Genomic DNA, 27014 nt, shown 5'->3' with positions numbered 1-27014 from the left:
AAGAAAAAAACAAAAAACTCCAGTAATAACAAAAGAAACACAGCTAATCCAGGGAGTTAATATTCGAATGAATATTCAATAATAAACAAAACAATTCAAATAACAAATGTGCTTTTACACTCACAATCAGTGCTGTTTCAAATGTAAATAAAAATAAACAGTTGAAACAAAGCAACGACAGCACACTGCAACAAGATAAAACTAACAGTTTAGGTTCTACAACACTTCTCTAACAATATATACATACATGATTTAGCAGCAGAAAGTGTAATTTAGCAGCCAGAAAATACATCAGTAGCTATAGTATGATTTAACAGCAACAATATAAATTGTCAGTAATACAAATGAACAACTATAGTACAATTTAGCAGCAATAATATAAAAGTGCAATAATCTTAATTAACAATAATAGTTGTCGTGCAAAAGCAATCTCAAACTATAGTAGACTTTAATAACCCACCCCCTCAAGGATATCTCAAATATCTAAAAGTAATACACATTTGAAACAAGCGTGCCGGTCGTGCACAAACTAAAATACATACAATACAGAGATAAACCTGGCAGCACTGATCGAACAAAACTGATAGCGTAGACAGAGAGAGAAAATACCAAATGCAATCTGCTATGTACTTTTCCTGTCCAAAAGTAAAATGTGTAAACAAGGGACTGGCTCACCCCCTGTTTACCACGAACACTATCTTGTACAGGTAATACCAGTGAGCGCTGCTTCCAAGTTTTACTTTCCTTAAAAGTATACTAATCACTCTCGTCCGCTCTCAGCTTCACACAAGTTCCGTCAGTCCGCCCAGTTACAGAATAACAGCTTTACAACAACAGCTTGCCTCTCCCTTTTCTCTCCATATCCCCTTATTAAAAGGGAGATGAATCAGTTAATCACAAACAGGTGAGGAAGGCAAGATCATCTTGTGCAGGTAATTGACTGCTGTATGCATAGGGGAGGGGGACAGCAGGTGAAAAGGTGAAATGGGGGGGAAATGTAAGCAACAAATAATAAATCACTCTAATATAATACATAAAGCAAAATATAAGAAAACAAATACAGTAATAAATAAACACATGTGTTACACCCTTCCCTGCTCGCTTAGACATGTCCCCATGGATGTCCTCAGTCTCCATTTCTTTTCCACAATTCCCCTGATATAGACCACTCTCACCTTAATGGTTCCCTATATCTAATTGGCAGCTGTCCCCGGGTGGTCTGTTCCGACCTCTGGGTCCCAGATACTAGCTGTGTGTCTGCTCCCTACGCTGGCAGGTTGCTACCAGTTGCTTGTAGTAGGCCCCTCCTTTCCACAATGGCTTCGTCGACGTCAAAATCTGTCATTGGTATGGGGTCCACAGGACCTGAAACAGAAGGGAAACCCAACCACGGCCCACAAAACACATCTGGCACAAGAATAGGTGCAACCAGTACAACAAGTACAAGTGGATAGGGGTGAAGGCTATTGCGGTGTAAAACTTTTTTCCTGGCCCTCCCCATTCTCAGGCTTAATAACATATACAGGGATCTCTAGGTTAGGCTGTCGCACTACATTGTAAGGGGTAGGGTCCCAGTAATCGGCCAGCTTACCTGCTCTCTCTCCAGGAAGTAGGGGAACTCCAGATGCCTTCCAATCATAACACCGCTTCTGGTGTTGTGCAGCCTCCACATTTTACTTCCCTGCTTTTTCATAGGCATAGGTTAATTTCTGATGGTGTTGTCTTACCCAATCGTCTGGTGAGCAGTCATCTATAGGTTGAGCTACTCCCAGCATCAGGTCAGTAGGTAATCTTGCATGACGGCTGTACATGAGAAAGAAGGGAACATACCCTGTGGAACTGTGGATACTGTTATTACACATGTGCACTAGCTCCATTATGGAGTAGTATGGCTTTTGCAGATCCCATACAGTTGACACAACACCCGGACCAGTGAAGACTCAAAGTTAGCCCCTTGGTCCAAGTGGAACCGCTGGGGGCAACCAAAAGGTTGAATAGCATAATGTCAGAGGGCCCGAGCTGTGGAGATGGCCGTTTGGTCCTGGGTGGGAATGACCCATGCAAACTTAGTAAAATGATCAGTCACTACAAGTACATTTTCATAGCCACCAGAACAGCTGTCTAGCTTCAAAAAGTCCATCATGACTAATTCCAATGAAGCAGCTGTGTGAATTGAGACCATAGGGGCTCGAGTCTGTTGCAGTTTCCTCAGTACACATCGCTGGCAATGAGCACATCTTGCCTGGAGATCAGCAGCCATCTGGTGCCAGTAAAACAGTCTTCTTATCAGTGCAAGACTCTTTTCAAGACCAAAGTGACCAGCTTGAACATGATAGGCTTCCCATACTGTGGGCCTCACCTGTGTAAGAAGTCATCAGCTGGTACCTCTCGTGGGTCTTGAGTGGGTCTTGAGTCTTCCGATATAGTACCCCCTCCCGCAAGTCTAGTCTGTTCCACTGCCACAATACTTCCAAAGTCTCTCTGCTCTCATTCTGTCACTTCTGAATAGATGGAGGGTGGTTTCTCCGGAAAAAGAACAGGACTCAACTGATTATAGGGTCCTCATCTTGGGCTGCTGTCCACCGCTCGCTGGTCCAGCCAGGAAGCGATTCAAGTCCTGGTCCCCACCCTGTGGGTTAGGGAGTTCCTCTTCTTCCATCTCTTCGCCTAACCGGGCGCAACAAGCTTGGACAACCGCACACTGTATAGGGAGAAAGGCGGGGACTTCACGGTCATCTCTATCTTCCTCCTCTACTGGTGGACTCACGGGCCACCTGTAAAGAGAACCTGCATTTCCATTCTGGCTCCCCGGACAATATTTTATTTCAAACTGGTAGCTTGCCAGGCGAGCAGCCCAGCGCTGTTCCACGCTGCCTAAGGAGGCTGTCTGAAGATGAGCCAAGGGGTTATTATCAGTATATACTGTGAATTTTGAACCTGCTAGATAGTCATGGAATTTCTCAGTTACTTCAGTGCTAAAAATTTTTAAAAGGAGCTGTAATTTGAGTCATTCTTTTCAGCTGGGTGCAGACTGCGGCTAGCGTATGCAATTACTCGCTCTCTTCCATCCTTCTGAGAGAGCACTGCACCCAAGCAGTGAAAAGCCACCTCACAGTTTTCAATCCACTCGCCCAGCTTCTGTCGTCAGGATTCCTTGGCAGCCTTTGGGATACCTACCAGTAGACCATTAAGGGTGGCAGCAGTCTTCAAGATACCCTTTATGAACCACCGATAGTATCCCACGAAATCTAAAAAAGAACGCAGCTCCTTTACAGTACTTGGTCTTGTCCAGCCATCCACTGCCGTGATCTTGTCAGGATCCAAGGCCACACCTTCAGTGGACACTATATGCCCCAGGTATTGTACTTGTTTCTGTAGGAGACTGCACTTCCCAGGCTTTAACTTCAGCCAATGTTGACTCAGACGACTAAAGACAAAGTCCAGATTTTTAAGGTGAGTAGCAGTCAGATGAGTAGACAATTACGTCGTCCAAATATATTAGTATGGACTCCAGACTCTGTTCTCCCAAACACATTCCATGAGCCTCTTGTATGTTGTAGGAGCATTACACAGCCCAAAGGGCAATTGCATTCTGCACTTAGCAGCCAAACATGAAACCTGCATTGTGTTATGAAATTGTTATCAGCCATTTCACATGATTATTCTAGCAGTCTCCATAACCGGCATGGTTTAAATCACAAACACCCCACACGCACTGACATGAGGTAAAAATAGACACTGAGGGTGTTTGTCCCCCAAATAACTGTCTGAGTAACAAAGCTGTACAGCATTATCAATGGGATTTGTGATAAAATGGCTTGTCAACAGCAAATCATCATAAAGCTTAAAATTATTCCTTCAGTAATATTCCATATACATGGCTTTCTAACATTGATCTACTTCTGCATTGCATGTTTATAAGATTATTGTTAGTGGCTTTGTTAGAATAGGAATTAGCAACATACTAGCTCACAACAAGTGAGATATTCACAGGTCAACTCAAATAAAGAAATTTGGGGCCAACTGCCTGAAATGTTTCCCAGAAATTCACAACATCATATTAGCTTTAATAGACCCAATCTGTAACCAGACACTTGAAAACCAGACCAGGTTTATATTCATAAAATGGCACAGAATGCAAACATTCCCTAACAGAACACTTGTTCTCTGCATGCTTTACAAATTAGTCACAACAAGCTCATTTGTTTATTTTTAGGCTCTGACAGTATTTTCCCATATACAGAGACATCCGGTTAATTGTTTTATTTTATTTTACTGAAGAGCCAGCATCCCAACATTTTGGTATTAAAATACCCTTTTCAAGGTAGCTAAGTCTGAAACCAAACAGTGGATGAATTTACTGATGTACTGTGTACGTTTCTGGTGGTCATACAAATGTGAAAATATTTATGGCTTTACAGTATTTTGTTTAAATGTAGCTGATACAGCATAAGTAAGGCTATGATTTTGGCACTGTGATTTTTAGTACATTTCACAGGAGAGATGAGGGAAAAAAAATAAGAATTCACGGAAAGGTCACCAAATAATGTAGTTTCAGCGACATCAAGATTTGGAACTGATTGCAGCGAATTGTCTCCATTCTTCTCTGCCTGCCTGCGCAGAACGCTACACTGGTGTCAGAGCGGGATCAAGAATGGACCTCCCGAATGTCAAGCAGGAGTGGCTAGGAGATGGAGAGATGAGCGGTGAGATGGAGTAACTGTCCTGGCATATCCAGGAACGCGATGCTGGGAGGAAGCGGTCGCCGGCGGCAGAGTGTATGGGGTCCGGCTGGGTCCCGCAGAGCACCACGCAGGATACCCAGAGCAAAGGGAGGCGAGTCCAGACCCGTACACAAGAATGTCAGTCACCAGCAGCAGAGCGCATGGGGCCCATCTGGGTCCCGCAGAACGCTGTGCCGGAGGCCTGCAATCACACAAGAACGCCAACTGATCGACTGGATGGCAAAGGCAGTACCTTTGCCCTCGGCAAGCACCACGGCCAAGACATGACCAGTCACCGGCGGGAAATGGAAGAGGGCCGAAGTAGAAGGGGAAGCTTCGGCCCGCGTCTCCAACCCCAAACAAACCACCTGCACATCAGTCATCTTGAGGAGAACCAGTATTGGGGCGCATCTCCATCTGAACTGCAGGGTGGAAGGCGTGCCCTCCACTGCGCTGAAAGACACCGGATCCACCGTCACCCTAGTCAGACCCAACATCCTTCAACAGGCTGGCCAGACCAGCCAGGCTAAAGTGGCAACTATGATGGTGCAACTGAGGACGGTGATGGGACAACTATCTCCGATGCGAGGGAGAGGACTACTGCAGCTGCGTCTGGGGGGGACCGCCTTCGACCAGGAGGTCTGGGTCGCCGACATCCAGGACCAGTGCATCCTGGGGTTGGATTTCCTTCAACAGGTGAAAGGGCAGCTGGATCTGGCGAAAGGGACGGTGAGCTTCGGAGCTGGCCCGTCACTCCTTCTAGAGGAACCAGCCACCCCACCCAGTTGAACGGGCTTCACAGGAACCCTGGTACATGCCAGCCCTTCAAGGTCTCCTGCAAAAGGCGTCCATCAGGGTTGAAACAACCGACGTGGACAGAGTGAGAAAGCGGCAACCGGTCCCAGCATCAAACCCCAGACTCCAGCAAGCATCATCCCTTTCAAGGGCTCCTGTAACAGACGTGGGCAGAGTGAGAGAGAGACAGCCAACACCAGCATCAACCCCCAGACCCCAGCGAGCGTCAGCCCTTTCAAGGGCTCCTGCAACAGACGTGGGCAGAGCGGGTTGATGCCAACACCAGCATCAACCCCCAGACCCCAGTGAGCGTCAGCCCTTTCAAGGCAAGTGGAGCTCAACTCAGCTTCTCTCAACTGCGCAATGCCCTAACCAGTCCTCCTGTGCTTGCAGCCCTGTCCACGACAGCCCCCTTATTAATAATATTTAATTGACGTGTTACAAAGATCAAGGATTTACTATGAACACACATACACACACTAGACACAAGGAATGTTTAATCAGTAGTAGTATTTGATTAAGTACACAAATAATAAACAGAAATCAGAAAAGTCAGAAAGTAAATCTCTTAGTCTCTAAGCACCAAACACAAGACAAAAGCTCTCACTGCACTTATGCTGGCTTGCATGCAATTGAAATATGACACCGTCTGTCTCCTCACACATAAAGCAGCCACTGCAGCAGCTCAAGCAAGCTATGACGTAGATAGTCGCTCGCTCACACACACACACACACACGCCCACATACAAGCACAGAGTAAATCTGAGATAATGCAGACAATCTTATAATATATCACATTAAGCTTAAGATTAAGGATATGGCAAGTTTACTTTTAAAGAAATTCTTCATACAAAAATATGAGGTAGATTACTTATAGTTACTTCATCAAGTTTCACTAAAAGTTATTTCACATGCAAAGTGTGCAAACTAAATAATTAACAGTTCAATTCTATGTGAATGTGTTACAATTAATTAATTTAGTTCCATTAAAGGAAAATGCAACTGGAATTATACTCAACGGTTCCTTGAAGCTTAGACTTTTTTGGTCCGCTAGTTTGGAAACTCAATCTGTTGAAGTGTCCAGTACAACGAAGTCTTCAATCTTACATTGGATCAAACTTGGCAACATAGCTTTCAATTCTCGATAGAATCAACAAACAGCTGCATCAAAGTCTTCAGTCCTCGGTATAGGATCCACAACAGTGCCCGTCCGCTCTGTCTGAAAAAAAGTTTTTTCTGAAAAAATCAGGCTACCAGCTGTATTTATGTAATTTGATACAAAATTAGAGAAGTGATCATAACAATAAAGAGAAGATTGAACTAACAGGTAGATAAATTCCAGTTAAAAATGCTTTGAAATATCCCTAAGCAAACTGTCCTCAAATGAGGACAATGGCACTTAATGGGTTAATGAAACTAATTCCAATGCAAAGCAAAACACCCAGTACAGAAGATCCATTTTAATGTTTGTAAACTTACATACAGAAATGCATGCTATCTGTTTTATAGCCTAGTTCTGACTGTGCATCAGTAGATACACTATATGTCTGTAGTGCTACTGGGAGCGATTTCAAATGATTCCTTATTGTTTACATCATGTATTATACTGTGGAGGAATTATTGGAGGTAGAAGGAAGTAATAAATTATTAAGAAACATGTGATACGATCTTTGACCTTTAAGTTTTGGTTGCAGATTGGATTGTACACTGTAGATGGAAACTGAGCTGGCCCAAGTTTGGTATTAGAAAAAGATAACTGGTTTCATGGCACTAGGTCATAATACATCCTCCTAGAGTGGGTATGTCATTGGCAGTGTGGTGAAATAAAAGAAAATGCAGACAGTTTTTCATGTAAATTACCTGTTATGTATTATTTTAAAAAGTTAGGGGTGATAAGACAAATGACAATAACTAGAGTTTTATACACTGGATTAAAACAAAAGTGGTATCAGTGCATTGAACAATATAATTTTTTTTTAATATGCCACAACGTGGGGTAATATGATTATGTGACTGAGATGTTTTGAGATATCTTTCGACCTTTTGAGTTTAAATGGCTCCAAAATGTATTACACCTGAGCTTGAAGTGTAATGAAGAAAATAATGTTAATGAGCAAAGTGGATAATATGTTTCAAGATATAGCCTCTATTTTCTCTCTTAAAGCTTTGTAATCTTCAATAATACATTATCTTTTGTTGGCATTATATTAAATAAAATCTTAATTGTCAAAAAGGATGCTTTTCTTCTGCGGGACCAGTAATGTCCTCTCTCCATTTAAAACTGGCTTATCATCTGTTGTGGTTGCTTCATTTGTAAGCTAAATTGATTAGACATGTTGGTAACTGGGCATCAATTCCATGTACCTGACAGGTATTTTATTAATTGTGACTTTTCTTTTAAACTAGTTTGTCAATGTGATATTTGATTAATAGTGACATGGAGGACAAAGACAGCAGATACAAAAAGTTGATTTTAAATGATGATAGTCATTGTTGATGTTGATTCTACTGTTGATGCTACTTGATGCTACTGTGGTAAACCGTAGAGTGAGTTTCTGAAAACTAAGACTATGGGCCTTATTTTGAAGTAAGTGCAAAGGCACATTTTCCAACAGGAATAAAACCATTTTAATAGTATGATACTCTCAGGAAGCAGCAAGTTACAACTATTGTCCTGAGTTGTTTGATCTCGTTCATGTTATGGTATGTCTTTGCACTTACTACATAATATGGCCTATTATATTGTAAAATATAATGCAGTACACAATTCTGTGCCTAATAGGGACACCATTGTGCAAAGAGAAATGGACAAATCCATTCTGTTTACATCTCAAAGTCTTGGGTGGAAGAGGTGGATAAAACAAGTTCACCTTTCACATGATCAATACAAAGCTGTAGCACCTTCTACTGAGAATTGTGCAGAATGCAAATAAGAACAAGGCAAGCAATTTGCCAACAAAAGTAAATGTTAAATGTGAATGAGTTTGCATAAAAGTCAGAACAATCCATAGTTCATTATTGTGACCTAAACAAAGGACAAAATCTGTTTGCTTAACTAAAAAATAATATCTCACAAACTTGTGAGAATGTTAGAGTACATAAATAATCATTTAGAACATAACAGTCATTTAAAATGCAACTAACTGTCTTGTTTTAAAACATTAACTTGTGTTTTCATGTTGTTATTTGGGCAAATTCATGGCGAAGTGTAGTAAAATGGCCACAGGGCACTGCTTTTTTTTCTCACTACACAAATGATGATGTCGGTTATTGTTGACAGGAAGACTGGTGCATATAATGTATAGTTGTGTGCAGTGCAATAATGAGAAAGTCAATTGTACTGATAACCAGTCTGAAATTTCAACAAGCCCTGTGTAACATTGAAGCATCATTCCAATAAATAAAGCTAGGTTATCTCAGCTGTGTACCAAAACAATGTCAATTTTAAGACTTCAATTAAAGCACCCATTATGGAATGTCAACATGTTATCCATCAACTTAAAAAATCCAATTTTTTTAGAGACTCTTATTACCCACCAGGCCTTGGGCTAAAACAAAGGGCTGTTAGATCTATTTTAATCTCCTTACCAGTCTATCTTATTTAGTAATAATGGAGCTGTCCCTAATATACCAGCTCAATGAATTAGAGGAGAATAAAAAATGCATGCTCTTAAAGGTCATTTTAATTCAGTATTACTTGTGCTTTACTGAATGAACTAAGTAATTCTCATTAGTACAGAAATTTCAATCAATCATGCCTGATCATGGATTGCATACATTACAAGTATAAGTATCCTAAATTTGGATTATACCAGAATTAAGTTTGACATCAACTTCCAGGTCTACATCTGATCAGTCACACAAATCCCTACTCTGAATTTTCACCTACAATTTTAGGAATATGAATATATCTCAATCGTTTTTGTTGTTGCCTGTATTTCTTTAGATAGGGTCTCCAGCCTTCAAAGGTAACCGAATGACCCACCAAAATCTGTATTTTTTTTTTCTCTTTCAGATTAAGATGTTTGGTGAAGCAGCTGGAAAAAGGTGAAGTGAATGTGCTGGACCTTAAGAAGAACATAGAATATGCAGCATCTGTTTTGGAAGCTGTGTACATTGACGAAACAAGGTGAGAGCACATCTGCCAGTTATAGACTCAATGTCTAAGACATCAAAGAACCCAATGCCCAAAATGAAAAGGATTCAATCCTTGGCCGTTGTCATTACAGCAAAAATACGAAATCAGTAAAGACAGAAGAATTTAAAACAGTGGCAGTCACAATAAAAAGCTTTAGAGTGGCAGACGGTACAGTATTTATAGTACCAGAAAGGCAAAAAGCCGACATGGATGGCAATTATACTGCAGATTTGTATAATTGGTGAGCCTAATGACTTTCGTTCCAGTTTTCCAGTGTGAAATAACCTAATCTGGCTTTCAAATATTTACGGTCTAAATGTATCTGGACCACTAAGTTACAACAACACAAATAACCAGAATCTAAAGTCGAGTCTATTTAAATTTGTCAACATATTGGATTACTTTGTAGATAAGGGAACACAGACCTTCCAAATAAAACAATATCTAATGCTGGTCATGTTTATATTGTAACGTGCTATCACCCCCATTGGGGTAAAAGGGGAACAGGATTAGGGACCCACCTGCTCCCAGGATGGTTCTGCATAGACACACACCAGTGTGTGTCTGGGGAACTAATTGTGTTGGGGACTGCCTATAGCAATTATGGGGGTTTTGATTGACAAATGGGGGTCCCATGAGTTTTTTTCATGGGTTATGATAGGAGGTTGAAACACAAATAAAGTAATGCAATAATAGTTGAGTATTGCTTAACATCAATATTTTCTCAAATAATTCTACATATTTCAGGGTGGCGGCAAGCAAATAGTATGATTTTGTTTTTTTAATAGACTAGAAGTGACAAACCATTCAAGTCCATTTTGAAAAAAATTTAATTGTTCGTTAATAGCCTTTGTTTTGATTTATCTAGCTTTTCGATAACTGTTCATTGAAATAATGTGACACATGAATAATATGTAGTGCTGGCTGAAGTTATTAAATAATTACTAGAAAATGAAGATCAACTTGCGGCCCAGCAGCCTGTATTGCTTAGTGCCCTGATGTCAGCCATCGTTTCTTACTGAAATAATTATTAGTTATGTGATTTCATATTGACAGACAGTATTAATATTGCAGACAGTTATTGGACACTGAAGACGAACTCTGTGATATCCACTCGGATGCAGTCCCTTCGGAGGTTCGGGATTGGCTGGCCTCCACCTTTACCAAGAAGATGGGTGTGGCTAGGAGGAGACCAGACGAGAAGCCCAAGTTTCGCAGCATAGTCCACGCAGTGCAAGCAGGAATTTTTGTAGATAGGTAAGAATAAAATCTAACGGCAATACCACACAGGCACTCTAAGAATTGGAACATTGAAGTACTGGTTGAACAGCATTAAAATAGCCTTGAAGTTCTTCTACTTTAAAGCTGCTTAATATTGGTAAATTAAAGTACAACTGCTTGAAAAGTATAGTAATAAAAAAACATATTTTTAATAATGTTTTAGATGGTAGCACAGTGCATCAGTGAGCCTTTCTTTCCTCAGATTACAATATGTTCTAGTGTGTGTGGGTGTTGCAAAGACCTAATATGTCATGGGTATTTCCTGTTTCTATGGAAAATATAAACCGTAGTTTAAAATATATGGGGGGGGGGGGGGGGGGGGGGGGGACAGAAGACCTTTCACAGCTGCTTTAAAGGACAGCAGCACACAGGTATGTTTCTTATAAACAATAAGTCTAATTATACCCCCCTCAGATCTCTGATAAACAGCAGCTTTTAAAGAAAACTGACAAGGCCCCTTGCCTTCCAGTACACCTTGGGCAGGATTTTCAAAAAACAGTGTTATTGTATCGAACTTGTGGTACAGTAATGAAGCTTTAGTAGCAATTTTCAAATGAAATGTGTTAATTAAATCAATCCGTTAATGCTTTGAAATTGAGTCAATAAGGTCGTTAATGAACGCATTTCTCGTTAAAAAGCTTAATTGTCGCAGGTCACGTACATCACTTCCTGTCTCAACGACTTAATAAGGGGAACTTGTTAAGCAAAATGCATGTTAACGAGATAAAGAAAAATGAACAGAAGCATAATTCGCTGTTATGGAAACTACTAGCGTACAGCAAGACGGCTCTCCCACTAGCGAGCAGCAGCCAAATGGACACCAAAAATAATGTGAATATCTATTTATAATATTTATAATTTATAAACTTTATTTAAAATTGTGCATTTTGTCATGCAGATGTACATTTATTTAGAACACTGGGGCAGGGCGGGGTAAGCCATCTGTCTATATTGGTTGGAATTTATTTTCTTATGTTGACATCTACTTTTGTATGTATTTTAGTATGTATGATTGTAGGCTATAAATAAATACATTTTGAAGTGTCATTTGTATCAGTAGTTGTTAGTTATTATACATGCATACATGGGCCTCCCACGGGAGATGCTAGGGGGGGGGGGCACTTGAAGAAATCGGGACCAGTGCCTTATTAGATCAAATAAATTTACTCTGTATTTGTTGACGTTTGTTAGTCTGAATTTGATAATCAGAGTCAATATGGAGGCACATTTACAGTATTGATTTTCATCAGATGTTGTTTCAGTTGATTTATGTGCACATATATGTGCTTTACCTTTCTACTGCATTTATAAAAATGTAAACTTTGATTTGCTGCGCTTCTACTCACAGATTAAATGCTACTCTAAATACAACTGAGTGTGTCGGGTATTACAGTATAAATTGAACTGTTAATTACAGTGGCTTGGTACCACCTCAGTTAGGGCTGAGTAGGCTTTATTGTTAAACGGCAGTTAATTTCGGCCCTGTTAAATGGACTGGCACGACGTTTTGCATGGATGGTCTTGTGGGTAAATGTCTATTGACATGGTCGAATTCGTTCCAGTCAGATGTGCAGTTTTTGAGATCATTTTTTTGTTTGTTTTGTTTTTTAAGAGGCCTAGCGCTGACAAAGTTTGGAGTTTTAGCCTGAAATTTTTAGGGTAGGAAAATCAGATTGCTCTAGCTAGAGTGCATTTACAAAAACTTTTGTGACATCATGCATTAATAAGAGGGGCTATTTTGTACTTCTTCTATGGGTCTGCAAGCAGCTTAAAACATTATTTCTTTCACAAAGAGCAACATATACAAAGGTAAATACACTTGTATTCATGTTGTACTTTCTGTACCTTTACCAAAGTTATTTTTTGTGCAGTGCATTTAAATCATCTAATTATAAATGCATTTGCTTGAAGCAGTGTATTAAATCAAATTTCTTACAATGTGAATGCCCAACTGTGAATATCTTTTTCTTCCTTTGTTTTATGTGTGATGTTGCAGACCACTTGAAAATGTTTTTATAACAGTTTTTTTTTTGTATTATTTTCTGTTCTTAGTTATATTCTGTGGAAGCTGTGAAGTCCAGTGGTTAAAAAAATGTTTGGAACCTGGAGGTTCCTGGCTTTAAATCCCAGCTCAGCCACTGACTCACTCATGACCTTAAGCAAGTCACTTAACTTCCTTGTGCTCTGTCTGTGAACCCGAGGTCCTGTTAAGTGATTGTTATTGCATAGTTCACAGCTTAGCCTCTGTAAACTGTCTTGGATAAAGGTGTCTGCTAAATAAATAAATAATAATATTATTATATACTGCTAATATAGTTATTCATTATAAATACCATGTTTAATCAGTTAACTTGTTTTCATGTCTTCTACAATAAAATAATTTTTATACTTTTTATCCAACTCATTAAGTTATGCTTAAGTTTAAACTGAGTATAATTAAATAGCTTGCTGCTCGCCATTTACAAGATTGTAATAGTATACCTGTAGTTAGGTGTGTTAGTGCTCCAGTTCTGGTGCCACAAAAACCTATGCGTGATTACTATCATAGTATTAAATAATTCAGTTAGGTTGGAGCAGTGTGTTTAAAATGAACTTCATTACTGCAATGTCAGTAGATGACATATTTTGTATTATAGTTTACAGTTCCTGCTGTACTTGTTTGTGGTTGTTTTTCTTTGCAAAGTATATTTATAATTGTTTCAAGTATGTTGATAAAGCACACTATGACTGCTTTTTTCAACTTTTCACGTTCTTGTCTGGTTAAAATAATTCTATAGATGTGGAGACAGTAGCTAACATGTATTCTTAAATTCCCCTTACTGTGCAGCACAGTCTGTGTTCTGGAATTAAATAAAGATAAAGTGTAAATGCTACCTGAAAATGATAAGGATCTCTGCTGCCATCCGGACCTATGCCGGCTTGTAAATGTAAATGAGGCTTAGAAGTGTAATAATTATTATGCGATACAAAACCAGATTACCCCGACTAGATTTAAACACTTTGCCCCGCTAGAATTAATTCGGTTGACGCCCATGCATGTATACCATGTATGTAACACTTCAGTATAAATGTATTAAGCTTTTAGAATTACGATAGAACTCCCCAACGCAATACGCAATTTGTTTATAGTTAATTGTTCTGTGAATTCCTCTAATCATGCGTTTTCTCTGGTACTGTTTGCTCGTCTCCGTGAGAAATAAATTCAACATGAATAGAACTAGAAACACAGTATTATAAGAAGATGTTATAATATGTGAATACAGGCATGTGGAGGTGAGAGTGTACACTGTACATACAGTGTGGGGAGAGTCTGACATTACACATTACAAATACATTAGGCAAAATCCATGTCAATGATCTCGATCACATTAGGTATTCCTTTCATGTCCGTGGCGATATCTTTTGAAAGCAAGCCCCATATTGTACTTTTTAACTATTAGACGAAAAGTTTACAGAATACTTAACAACTGCTATTAGGATCATGCTGCATGATTTGTTTATTATTAATAGCATTGTAATTAAACTATACCAAATCACATTTTTATTTATAACAAAGGGAAAACATGTTTTTGCTGACTTTATAAGCATTTGGGCACACAGTATAAAAATGTGATTTGGTATAATTTAATGATAATGCTATTAATAATAAATGAATCATGATTATAGCAGCAGTTTTTAAGTATTCTGTAAATATTTGGTCTAATAGTTAAGAAGTACAATGTGGGGCTGTCAGGTCTTGTTTTAAAAAAATATCAACACAGACTTTATATACAAACCAATGGAATACCATGTGTGTGCGTGTGTGTGTGTGTGTGTGTGTGTGTTTAATAGAGAGAATACATGCATGACTCCAGTCATGTGGTTTTCACGATCACGTCACCTTAAGTGCTACCCAAAATTGTAGATATTTATTACTGCCATAGCCTTATCTTTTCACCTATTGATTCGCCCCATTGCCACTATACTTTATGCATCCATGCATCCCTTCCTGCAATATCATTGGGCAGTGTGTTCCGGGCTTAAGGTTACAAATTTTTAAAGCAAGTGAACAAATCTCATTCATAACCACATGTATATAAAAGTCTAAAATATTTTCATAACTACAGATATTGAATTATCTAGGTAGTCGCTGTATCGTCGACGTCACAGCCGCAGTCTGTTAAGTTTCTGTTTCAAGGTGAGTTATAGTCTTTCGTTAATTAAAACCCTCCTTTTCCAAGTGCAAATTAACTCCTGATAAATTATGGCAATTAACACAGATTTGCTTTTAAATTCCCATACAAACAAAAGAAATAGTTGCAAGAAGCACTGTTCGTTAAGATATTAACATTATTTTGTAAATCAACATAATTTCAGAAATCACGTTAGCATGATTATTTAATTAAGAGATAGACAGAACGATAACGATTTGTTGATTAACACTACAGTTATCATTTACGAACTTTTGAAAATCCTGCCCCTTTAAAAACAAATATGGGGTGTAAATTCACAACTATACATGAAATCTGAAAAAATGTAAGGTACTAGATGTTTAAATTCTTTACTAATATATGAAAAGAAAATATATAAAGATAAATTATATGTGCTGTTGCTACATACACTCATACACAATAACCACTGGCTTATTAGCTCTTCAGGCATTCCAGATCCTTGATTAATATGAGTCTTGCCTCATTAGCCAATTTCTACAGGGCCACTTAACTACTTCTGTTTGTTTTTTTTTAAGTTCGGTGTTTCCGAGGTTTCTGTCTGTAGCAATTGTTTCTAAACACATACATTTAAATTGAAATCTGGCTTTGGTCACAACTTGTACAGCAGTCCAAAACCACAGGTATACATTAAATGCTTGCAAAAAAAATGTGAAACAAAAGTATTGATTATTTAATAAAAATGAAAAAAAAGATTATAGAAGACAATCGACTACTTTTGAGAAGGATATTTAAATTGAACTTAATGGTGTACGGTTGATTTGACTGTGAAATACTGTAAGGGGATTGTTTGCGAAAACAATAGAGACGGTGGAATTTATAGCTTCGTGTTTGATCAGACAAGAAAAGGCACCATACAAGTTTGTTATCAAGTGATAATATTGCGATATGCGAGCCCTGCAGGGACTGTAACCTGCTTAGGAAATCCATTGACAGTTTTTATTTATTGTAATCGTAGGATGTTTCGAAAGACTTCTGTCTTGGTTGGGCTAACATACCCTCCGGCTGTTGTTGAAGTTTTAAAGGTGAGATACTATTACATTTTTTTAATGCTGCTAATAGAGAACTGTTTGCATTATAGAGGCACTTTCAAACCTGAGCCAGCTGGTCATGTCTCCTGGGCTCTTACTGTTGACCTCTGATAGCCCTGTGTAAGTGAACCTGGTGTAAGAGCAGTATGCTTTTAATATGCATGTTTTATAATCATGCTTGTAACCAAATGTTTTGTACTCTGCAGGATGTAGACAAATGGTCTTTCAATGTCTTTGCCCTAAACGAAGCGGGAGGAGAACATGCCTTGAGGTTCTTGGTCTATGAACTCTTCACCAGATATGATCTTATCTCTCGATTCAGGGTCAGATATGTTTTTATGATTTTATCAAAAGGCAAAATTAAAACAAAAAATAGTCTAACAAAGAAATCCTGACTATTCAAAGGGAGGAAAGAAAGTCATAATGAGCATCATTTTTTGTTGTTTTTTTTCAATGTATTTTATCAGTGTGTATTTGAAAGCAAATACAAATGTAATAAAAATACTGTCCACTGTATTATGTGCAAGTACTATTCTGTTTGAAATTAAATGTTTCGCAATTCATTGCTATAGAAGTTCTTGCTTGAATACAGTCAGTGTGAGTTGCTTCCTCCTTGTGGAGACATCTATTTAGCTAGTGTTTAATGACTAGAATTTGAACTGCTTTTAAGGTTACTGAATATCAATTCAAACACCTTTTTTTCCCCTCTAGGTCCCTATAAGTGCACTCCTCAACTTTGTTGAAGCATTGGAAGTTGGGTATAGCAAGTACAAAAACCCTTACCACAATCTAGTCCATGCAGCTGATGTTACCCAGACTTTACACTATTTTATGGTTCATACAGGTTTGATGGTAAGACAAAAATATAGCTGTCAGCGTGTGTAACCCTTTCTATACAGCTTACTGATTAATTTATAAACCAAAAATAATACAAATGAAATACTGGGATCTTGGAAACCTATACAGTAACCAAGCTCAAATTGGGATTATGTATTACTGTGAGCATCAATACAATTGTTTTGATTTGTTGATGCATTTCTATTTTCTTTCTTGTTTTCAGTTGCCTGCACGTTAATCAAAACTGCTTCTGCCTCAACTTCAGTCTTTTTGCAGAAACTAAAATGAATCAGGCTCTGCTTCTGGATTGATTAAATTAGACTGAAATTGGATTTTAAGGCACTTGTGCTTCAGTATATTGAGTATAGATTATTTTTTATTTAAATCTATAACTACATTTTATGTTTTAAGTACTTTTTTTTCTTTCTAAAGAACTTTATCTGTTGAACTGGGATCTGTGATTCCTCTATAGTTCACACTTCAGGGTAACATGAAATCAGGGTAACATGAAATCAGGGTAACAGTCAATTTTGCTTCTGTTATATATTAACTGAATTACAAAACTGATATTGTTTGAAAAAAGCACTCTGCAGAATTTTAGTTTTGCATGGATTTGGGAAGCTTTAAAATGTGAATGTGTAACATTTTTATACATTTAGTATATGGGTTTATATTATTTATTTTTAACAGTCTACAGCTTTTCCACACATTTCTGTGAAGTTGTTTAAAAAAGAAGGCTGCAAAGTGTTGAAAAAGAAATCTTTGAGCTCCACTAGGTGGCACTATATCCCAGTTTAAGCGTTTGTACTGCTACAGCTATATAATATTTATATTATTGAATCTCTTTTGCATTGCATTGGACATATTCAGATTTAAATATAAATTTAAGTTATACCATCTCATTTAACAGCACTCCTTAACAGAACTGGACATTTTTGCAATGGTTTTTGCAGCTGCCATCCATGACTTTGAACACACAGGGACCACAAACAACTTCCACATTCAAACCAGGTAAACTTCTTATCTATCATGGTTTTTCTTTTTTAGCGTTTCAGTGTGAAATTGTACTATTATGGTTTAATGTTAATCTAATTTCCCGTAGCAACATTTCTTATACAATACAGACACGTGTAAATGCAGTGAAAGAAAAAAAATATGGTAATTCAAGAAAATGACCTACATTCCAACACATATTTTGGGGTGTCCCTTTCTGTGTAGAGAGCTTATTTTCACTTTGCTTTTAGTAAACCTGTAGTTCAGAGGGTTCTTTTCCAACAAGTTTGGCATTTAGTTTTCATCTAACATAAAAGCAGGGGAATTCTATCTGATGATGAAGCCCTGTGCAGCCATTTCTCTAAGTAGTCCCGCTGGAAGGTCCAGTCATTTCTTTAGCCAAAATACTGTACTGCACTGTTTATATATCATAGTTTGAGGGGATTCATATTCACCCTCAGAAGTCACATGTCCCATGTCAAACCCACAGTAACACATGCAAAAGAAAACCTTGTTTTACTGCATTAACGGCTGCAAGCTTCTTGTAACATTGCCATTAGAAATATAATCGGTTAAGTACTACTTACTTATCATAAAAACATAAGAAAGGCTACAAATGAGAGGAGGCCATTCAGCCAATATTGCTCGTTTGATTGTTTTAGTAGCTTATTGATCTCAGAATCTCATCAAGCAGCTTCTTGTAGGATCCCAGGGTGTCAGCTTCAACAACATTACTGGGGAGTTGGTTCCAGACTCTTTGGAATTCTTGTGGAATGTTACTTTGCTCATCAGTGTCAGAATGCAAATTATTTACCAGCTAAAGCTACAGGTAGTTGTAGCATGAACATAAAATGATTGATATTTGTCTTAACTGGGGTCACTGTCAAAAGATGACTTCAGTGTAAGTGATTGCATTATTGAAAACAGCATTACCAATCTCTGCTGACCTTTACCAACTGTAAGTAAGAAATCATCTTCAAAGGGATATTTAATAAGAAAATGCTAAAATAAATAAATAAATAAATAAAATGAAATACAAAATAACATGCTTTCTTTATGTGTAGGTCAGACGTTGCAATCTTGTACAATGACCGTTCTGTCCTTGAAAATCACCACATTAGTGCTGCGTATAGACTCATGCAAGAGCCTGAAATGAATATCCTGGCCAACCTGTCAAAAGATGATTGGCGGTAAGATCTATTCTGTTTTTAGGGTCTAACTTTTCAATGTATGACAGCAGCATGGTAAGAGAACTGAAGCCATTAATTGACATGGATAAATTGACAGTTACCATAAAAAACGGTGTATAAGATGCACCGGTGTATGAATTGTCATTTATCACATGTAGTTTCAGAAAGCTAAGATCATTGAACTAGCAGTGCAGAATTGTGCATCTCATTAATCAAAACATACAGTGTTTTGTATGTATTCATTTCAGGAACAAGAAAATCATGCTAATAACAATGGATTAAAAGCAAGATTCACCCAGACTATTTGCAGATGCGTCTCAAACCGCTATGGTTTCTTTTTCTTGTCGATAATATTTTTTTCTATATTGGTATACACAGGGAACTTCGTACATTGGTGGTTGATATGGTTTTATATACAGATATGTCTGGCCATTTCCAGCACATTAAAAACATAAAAAATGCGCTGCAGCAGCCTGAAGGGTAAGAGTGTGTTTCCTTTTATCCATGCTCTAAACAAAATACAGAAAAATAGTATAATTGCTGCCTTCCTTGTTGGCTAATCAGTACTTATCTTTGGTTCACAGAGTAGACAAGTCAAAAGCCATGTCCCTCATGCTGCATACAGCCGATATAAGCCACCCTGCAAAATCCTGGGAACTGCACCACAGATGGACAAACGCTCTGATGGAGGAATTCTTTAGACAGGTGTTGCCTTGAACACAAGATTAATTAAACACAAGAGTCTTCTTTTCTTTCTGCTTCGTATACTTGACAGCCATCTCAGCTACTACATCGCAAACAACAAATACTTTACTGCATGCCTTGTCCTGTGACTTTTCATCATGAATGGCAAAACTGACAGATGCACTATTTGCTATTCTTTTTTCTTTTTTAAATTCATTATTCATTTAATATTTGGATAATATTAATGGATAATTGTTTTTATTCATTTACAATTTGTAAGACACCAGTATCTTATAAAACTATTTTCTGCAAAGCTCACTTTTCATAGTGAAAGGGGTTTTATTAGTTCAGATTATTTGCTAACGAGGCACTTATCTGGATTTGACATGGTTTATGTCATGTAGCTAAACCTACCCAAGTAACTCTAAACACAATACATTCCTTGAATCAAAATGTTTATGTCTGGGTTTGAGCAGCACAACAACTTGCTGTGGCATACATGCAGTATTCATTATACATTGTTGGGACAGCAGCGATTCTAAATGGCAAATACAGTAATAATTAAAAATGAAGTGTGTTTAACTATACATTTAAATAAAGGGTGTCCTGGAAACCTGATCTCCCATAATTTCAGAGTCACCTTATTTTGCTTAATATTACCATTAGTATTGTGGAAAGTTGGTATTTGTTTTTCTTTTTTAATAAGAACTTGTATTCTTTTTATTTATTTATTTTAATAAGAAACACAGATAGGTTATCTAAAGAAAATGACGTTGTGTGCAATCAGGTTTTTTCAGGACACCCCTCAAATTCCATTACTGTAAGTCTGTGATTACGTTTACTTAGAAACAATCTTTTGGATATGTACTGTGTCTTGATTTTAGATAATGACTACTTATACAGCTTTTATTTAAATTTAAACATGATATAATGATATCATTTTTTTAAAAATTTAATAGGGTTTGTCCAGAGAAAAAAAAATCAGATTATCACACTATTCTTACTGATGTTTCTAACTGCTATTCATGTCTCTATTTCTGTGTGTCTTTTTAGGGAGACAAAGAAGCTGAACTGGGGTTGCCTTTCTCACCTCTTTGTGATCGCAAGTCCACATTGGTAGCCCAGTCACAGATAGGTTGTGTTCATTTCTTTCTTTCTTTCTTTCTTTCTTTCTTTCTTTCTTTCTTTCTTTCTTCCTTTCTTTCTTTCTTTCTTCCTTTCTTTCTTTCAATTGAAGTGGAACTTGTTAGTAGCTGCCTAGTTTTCTAGGTAAATGCATTTCAAAATGTATTAATACAGAGCTAGAAATGTATTATACCCCCATTTGCTTTATCCAAAAATAGCACATAATTTAACACTAGCTTGATGATGTCATTGAAACAAAACTACAGAAGAATTGTAAATATGATTATTAACATCATATATCAGTGCATCTTGTGTTAGATGGCAGACTAATATGCCTAGTATAGAGAGATAGGTCAACATTAATTTGGGTTTTACAGTGATTTTATACAGAGCATTGTTGTACAATTACGTAAAGAGCAATTCAAGGTCATTTCTGTGGGCTGTTTCATACTGGTGGGGTGATGCAAAGGCTGTTTTAAGTTATTCTTTTGTTTTTAAATAGTGATGTCAGTCCAAAAACTTGTACATAAAAAACTGCAGATTTAACTACTGTGTGAATAATGTTGTTTTCTACAGGTTTTATTGATTTCATTGTAGAACCAACTTTCTCTGTTCTGACTGATGTGACGGAGAAGATAGTAACTCCTCTTATAGAGGAACATTTACATTCGGGGGGCTCTGGGCTCCAAAAGTCCAGGTTAGTGTTTTTTTTTTTTTTTTGTAGAAATTGTGTTTTTCTGGAATGTTATTATATTTAGTACCCCATCATTGCAGATGCATACATACATCAGTTATGTTAATATAAAAATCAGTGAATGATATTCAAAAACATGTGTCCAAGGCCTTTCATGGGATGCTTTATAACATTTACTCCTCTGCAGAAACTTTACCCATTTAAAATAAGTTCTTATTTTAAAAGGCTTTATTTTTAAACAGATCCCCCTTGATATAAATACGCTGTACTGCCTCCATTTTCAGCGTGAACAGCGGGGGAGCAGGCGGTGTTGTTGAATCTGTACAAAAACACAGTAAAAAGGTTTCCACAGAAGATCAAGGGTCTTCCACAGACTATTCCTTGTCCAGCATTGATCTGAAAGGATTCAGATGCAACTGGGTGGATATAATGCATCAGAACAAGGAGAGATGGAAAGAGTTAGCTGTTCAAGGTATGGATTTTCTTAGGTAATTCTGAAGCAAATATCAAATAAATACAACTAGATCCGTTTGGGGTTTTTGATGTACCAAAAAACTTGTAACCTATGGGTTAATATTTAACCACAGTTCTTCAAGTTTTATGTAATCATTTGTCAAATCGTTTCCTTCATGTTTCATTTATATTCCTTGTTCTGTTTTTCGAAGAACAAGCAAGAAAAGAAAGAGAATCAACTAACAATGGCTGCAAGCACAGTGACAAGAAAAGTGAAGTCACAGAAATTACAGAAGTCAAATTAACAAGGACCGATTCTGAGAAGGACAGTGATTCGGTGTCAGAGTTGAAGTCCCCCTGTGAACTGAACACAACTTCTTGTAATTCTTCCCAGAACTCTAATTCTACTTCTGCGCCACAGAGGACACAGCAACAGGCTGACTCTTCACTTTCCAATTCCACTGTTCGGGAAGGTATTTCTGACAGACCCCCATGGAACGGTAATTTCTTTAACAATGATCAAGTTTTAGCATTGCCAAACCACTGCCTGTACAGTACAAGGCATAATGGCTCTTTCACATTCCGTGTCACAAACTTCCCAAAGCAAAAGGAAGTCTGTGACAAAGATGGATGACAGATGGGCATTTTTGTGGTGTGGCATTTTGTAGCAGATTCTTTTCTATTGACATGTTTATCTAATGGAGTGCTGTGGCAGTGTGGACTTCTAGAAACACATTAAATAATGGATTCTGCCCAGGGGGCAAAGAGTTGTAACCAAGCCAAAGGTCTATGCATGATATTTAAATTAGGCATGTGCTATACAAGTAGCTGCCACACTTCTCAAAAACCACAAGGTGGTGCATGTGGGTCACGGTTGTGATGCAGTTATGGTGACAACAGTGAATGCCAAGACAAGTATCACACCGAATGCTGTTCCAGTCTTGGCAGTCATCATTTCTTTGGGGAAAATTAAAACAAATATCCCACCTTGGTATTTTGCATTAGTAATAAATTAATAGCATTCAGGATGCCACTGCACTTATGGGAGGTATATTGTGGTTGTGAATTTCTAAAAAAAATAGATATGATTTAGGGAGCCTTAATTATGAATAGCCTTCTTGTTAACATATTCTGCATATGTTTAAAGAGGAAATGTTTATCTATTCAGTGATACCAAAATGATATATAACCTAAGGTTCTCTTTTAAGTATGAAATGTTATTCCATTACCGATAGGGATAGTATACACAAGCTATCACAACTGCAGGACTTGCAACACTGGCAGATGTGCTAAAAAAGGATAGACCAGGAGAATGCCCTTAGCACAAAGCCCAAGTTGTTAGGACCCATGACAAATACCGCTAGTCCACAGGACCTAAAAAAGTGTGGGGAGAACTGGCACCTCAGTGTGCGTGCTGTAAGGGTATACTGAATATCTGCCCTTAGCAATGTGGTATAAAAAATCCAGGGTTTGGGGAATATATCACATCTAGTGTATAGAAACTAGAGAACAATTGTAGGGTAAACCCACACTATGGTATATGTATATCAAAGGGTAGACTGAGTGGCTGCCTTCAGCACTCTGGTCCCAAAACCAGGGTCTTGGGGATCTAAGACATGCAGTCTATAGAAACTAGTGAAAGTATGGGGGGGGGTCGACCAACCTCAGCATTGCATATGTCAGAGACAGATGCATTCTGGAATAATGGCCAAGAGGTTGCGAGGCCTCTTGTGGAATGACCAGTAACCGTCTCTGGTCGGGGCAGGCTGGCTAGATCATGAGAAGCATGCAAGGAAACTGAATGCAAATACAACTTTGTGCGGTGTATATCAGCAAGTGTTTTTTTCCCCTTGTATTTTCATTTTCTTGCTCTTTTAAACATGTCTTCTTAAATTCATTGTTTGTGAGTTCTCTGGATAGTTTGGTTGAATGTCCATGGCTTTATTTTGAATGTATTTTATTTTCTGTTGTACTGTGCTTGTTGTAGTGAGAGTGATAATGGCAGTGGGTTGTTTTTAAATGAAGCTGCCGACCAGGGAGTGTCATGATGCAGGAACGAGTATATTTTATGATATATATTTTTTGCACATACTTATCTATGTACATGAAAATTCCAAGGATATATTTTTTAATATAGCGTTTTGTTTTTATGGCAACATAGAATATATTAACTTATTATGAATCACACTCCGGAACTTCCATTAGACATAAAACAAACAAAAGTTTTTCTGTTGTTTTTTAACTTTTGTGCTTAATCACCACACTATGCACAATGACATCTGGATAAGACGGATGACTGATTTCTTACACGTGTTTTCTATCTCATACTATCTCAATACACAAGGCAAGGATAAAGGTAAGATCTTATGACACAGGACATTTAATTAACATGCACATTTTCCTGTCTGTCTTACTATTAAAGCTGTTTAAACAGCCACACAGTGAGGTATTTTGGCCTCAGAATGTGCAATTACGAGAGTAGAAATGTCATCAGCCATCATGTGCCTTGCGGAATCCATTGAACATCAGAGTGTCAGTGAACTATGTTACAAGTCAGCAAAGAAACTGTTCAAAAGATTAAACACTCAACTTAGCAAAGTGTACCTTGAAGCCAGTGCCATTTGCCATTCTTGATTGTTAAAGAATGAGAGACAGCATTACTTGTTGCTTCCACAGAAGTGGCAGAATCATCTGATTCTCTCTGGATTCAGGCAAACTGGAAATATGAGAATATGAAGGCTTTGGTTTTTAATACTTACTTTGACCGTAAGGATCAAGTTTCATGATATGTGTTTTAGATAAAGCAATGCATACAGATTAAAATGTTTAAAATGTACTAAATGGACTTACCACTGTACTAGCTTTTAAATATATTTAGTTGCTTTTAAGGATGTGCTGTAATCAGGAATTCATCAAATGAAAGGAATGTGTTCTTTATTATTTGTTTTATTGGTCCATATCTACTTTTTTAAGCACTTAATTTGTTATTTTTTCTAGGAGAGCATCAGTCATCTGCAAGTATTGAGGACGAAACTGAGAAGCCTTAAAACTGAAACTTTACATCCCAGATTTTTCCTTCGTGTTTTAATGTAATGTTATTTATTAAAAGTGGGGTTTCTACTCCCCTTTGTAACACATTTAGTCTTGGTGTAATTTTTTGCTTTATTTTTTCAAACATTTCCAAACTACAACACTGCCACCTCAAGGTACAGGGACAGCTTTGAAGATCATTAACAGTTGATTTTTCACTTTCTTTTTCTTAAATTCCTTTATAGTCTGGTCTGTCCCAGTGATCTTTTTTAGCATAGATATGCGTAGAGTCATGTGTGTTTATGCTTAATGTACCCCCACTCAGACCCTGCTTACTACATATCTTGGTATTTCTGAATAGATGGTTACCCCCATATCAAAAATAGTCATATCAAGATATGTAGTAAACAATGGTTCTGTTTGGGGTTAATGGGCAAAACATGTAATTTTAATTTTGTATTTGATTTTAAATGCATTGTATCTTTTCAAGTATAATACAATGAATAAATTAAAGTTATTGAAGTAGTCTGTCATACTGCTGCTACAGAATGTTCTAGCCTATAAAAGAAAGTGAACAAGCAGACCATGTGTTTTAATTTAAAATGTCCCATAGCAGCTTTGAAGATTACTCTTCTATGAAACTCATTAACAAATATACTAAAATAATACATTATTTAGAATTCTGTTTCACCCCTGCTCTTTGCCAATACAATGACTTCTTAAAGACAAATCAGGAGAAAATTCTGAAAAAAGTTTTACTAATAGCTTTTGTGGTTTTAGCAACAGAACTCTCCATTGAATAACAATTGCATTCTTGTTCTTAGCAATGAGCTTGGCTACCTGTCTGTGATTAATGAAGTGTTTATAAGCTGTCAGAACAGCTGTCAGCATGCCTGGATTTACTGCAGGTGTAAGCAATGGTGCTGTCCCACTCAGGTTTAAATAATCTGAAAACAACAAGTTAACAATTATATATCCTTGCTGGGAACTACTTACCTGAGTACATTTTATTTTTATCATCTGGGGACACCAGGGGGTTGAGATATTCACTGAGCCATCTGTCAGTTACCCTTTACACAGGGCGGCCACATTTTGTATTGTTTAGTCACACATGTTGCGGTAACGAATGTATGAAACTGCACCCTTACTATCACATCATGTACAGTAGATGCTCCACCTGCTTCCTGACATCATTAACATGGACTACAGGATCGTGTCACCGATATGCTGTGCAAGAACAGAATCTACTGCTGAGCAGTCGATGAAGGAGTGACCAATGATGCTCTGCACTCCTTTACTGTGCATATCACAAGTGTGATGTTCATTACTCAACCAAAAACAAATTCAACAACGTCCAGCAACATGAATTGAGGAAGACCACAACTGGCCGAGAAATCAGGACATTGAGTTTATTAAACTTTTAAAAAAAAAATCTCGCTAATCGTACATACCATAAAGATTATATATATATATATATATATATATATATATATATATATATATATATATATATATATATATATATATATATATATATATATATATATATATATATATATATATATATATATATATTGTGAGACAGCAGGGAGGGGGTTAAAACCTCCCTGCAGAAAAACATGTGCGTAAGGCACATTTTTGTTCTGTTTTGTTTAATTGTTTTTGTTAATTGTTTTATTATTAATCATTACCTGCACCTGGCTACTATTGAAAATTGGAGCCAGGTGCAGGGTTTAAAAGGAGAGCAGTCAGGCCACTCAGTGCGGCTGCTGAAGAGGGCAGAGGCCCGACTGTGCTGGGGTGTGGGTACAGCCTTAATTAAAAGAAAAGG

The 27014-nt window shown here is 37.5% G+C and overlaps 1 protein-coding gene across 5 annotated transcripts in view; it reads left to right on the top strand.

Annotated features, from left to right (window-relative positions):
- pde1a (phosphodiesterase 1A, calmodulin-dependent) overlaps positions 1–25290 on the top strand; it is a 99649-nt gene extending 74359 nt beyond the window's left edge. For 4 of the 5 annotated variants that reach the window (XM_059033637.1, XM_034044999.3, XM_059033635.1 and 1 more), the window contains 14 exons: positions 9535–9648; positions 10732–10914; positions 16105–16171; positions 16384–16500; positions 16889–17029; positions 17925–18025; positions 19072–19197; positions 19576–19677; positions 19782–19902; positions 20935–21016; positions 21583–21703; positions 21985–22172; positions 22366–22653; positions 25151–25290. In XM_059033637.1, coding sequence (XP_058889620.1) covers positions 9535–9648; positions 10732–10914; positions 16105–16171; positions 16384–16500; positions 16889–17029; positions 17925–18025; positions 19072–19197; positions 19576–19677; positions 19782–19902; positions 20935–21016; positions 21583–21703; positions 21985–22172; positions 22366–22653; positions 25151–25200 — 1801 coding nt within the window. In that variant the 3' untranslated portion in view covers positions 25201–25290. Of the gene's footprint in view, positions 1–9534; positions 9649–10731; positions 10915–16104; positions 16172–16383; positions 16501–16888; positions 17030–17924; positions 18026–19071; positions 19198–19575; positions 19678–19781; positions 19903–20934; positions 21017–21582; positions 21704–21984; positions 22173–22365; positions 22655–25150 lie in introns of those variants that run through there. The other variant, XM_059033638.1, reaches the window with a different exon arrangement.
- Positions 25291–27014: the final 1724 nt, after the last annotated feature.

The sequence above is a fragment of the Acipenser ruthenus genome, chromosome 11 (assembly GCF_902713425.1).
Source record: "Acipenser ruthenus chromosome 11, fAciRut3.2 maternal haplotype, whole genome shotgun sequence".
Classification (NCBI taxonomy): domain Eukaryota; kingdom Metazoa; phylum Chordata; class Actinopteri; order Acipenseriformes; family Acipenseridae; genus Acipenser; species Acipenser ruthenus.
The sequence above is the reverse complement of the archived record's forward strand: the minus strand, read 5'-3'. Positions and strand labels throughout refer to the sequence as shown.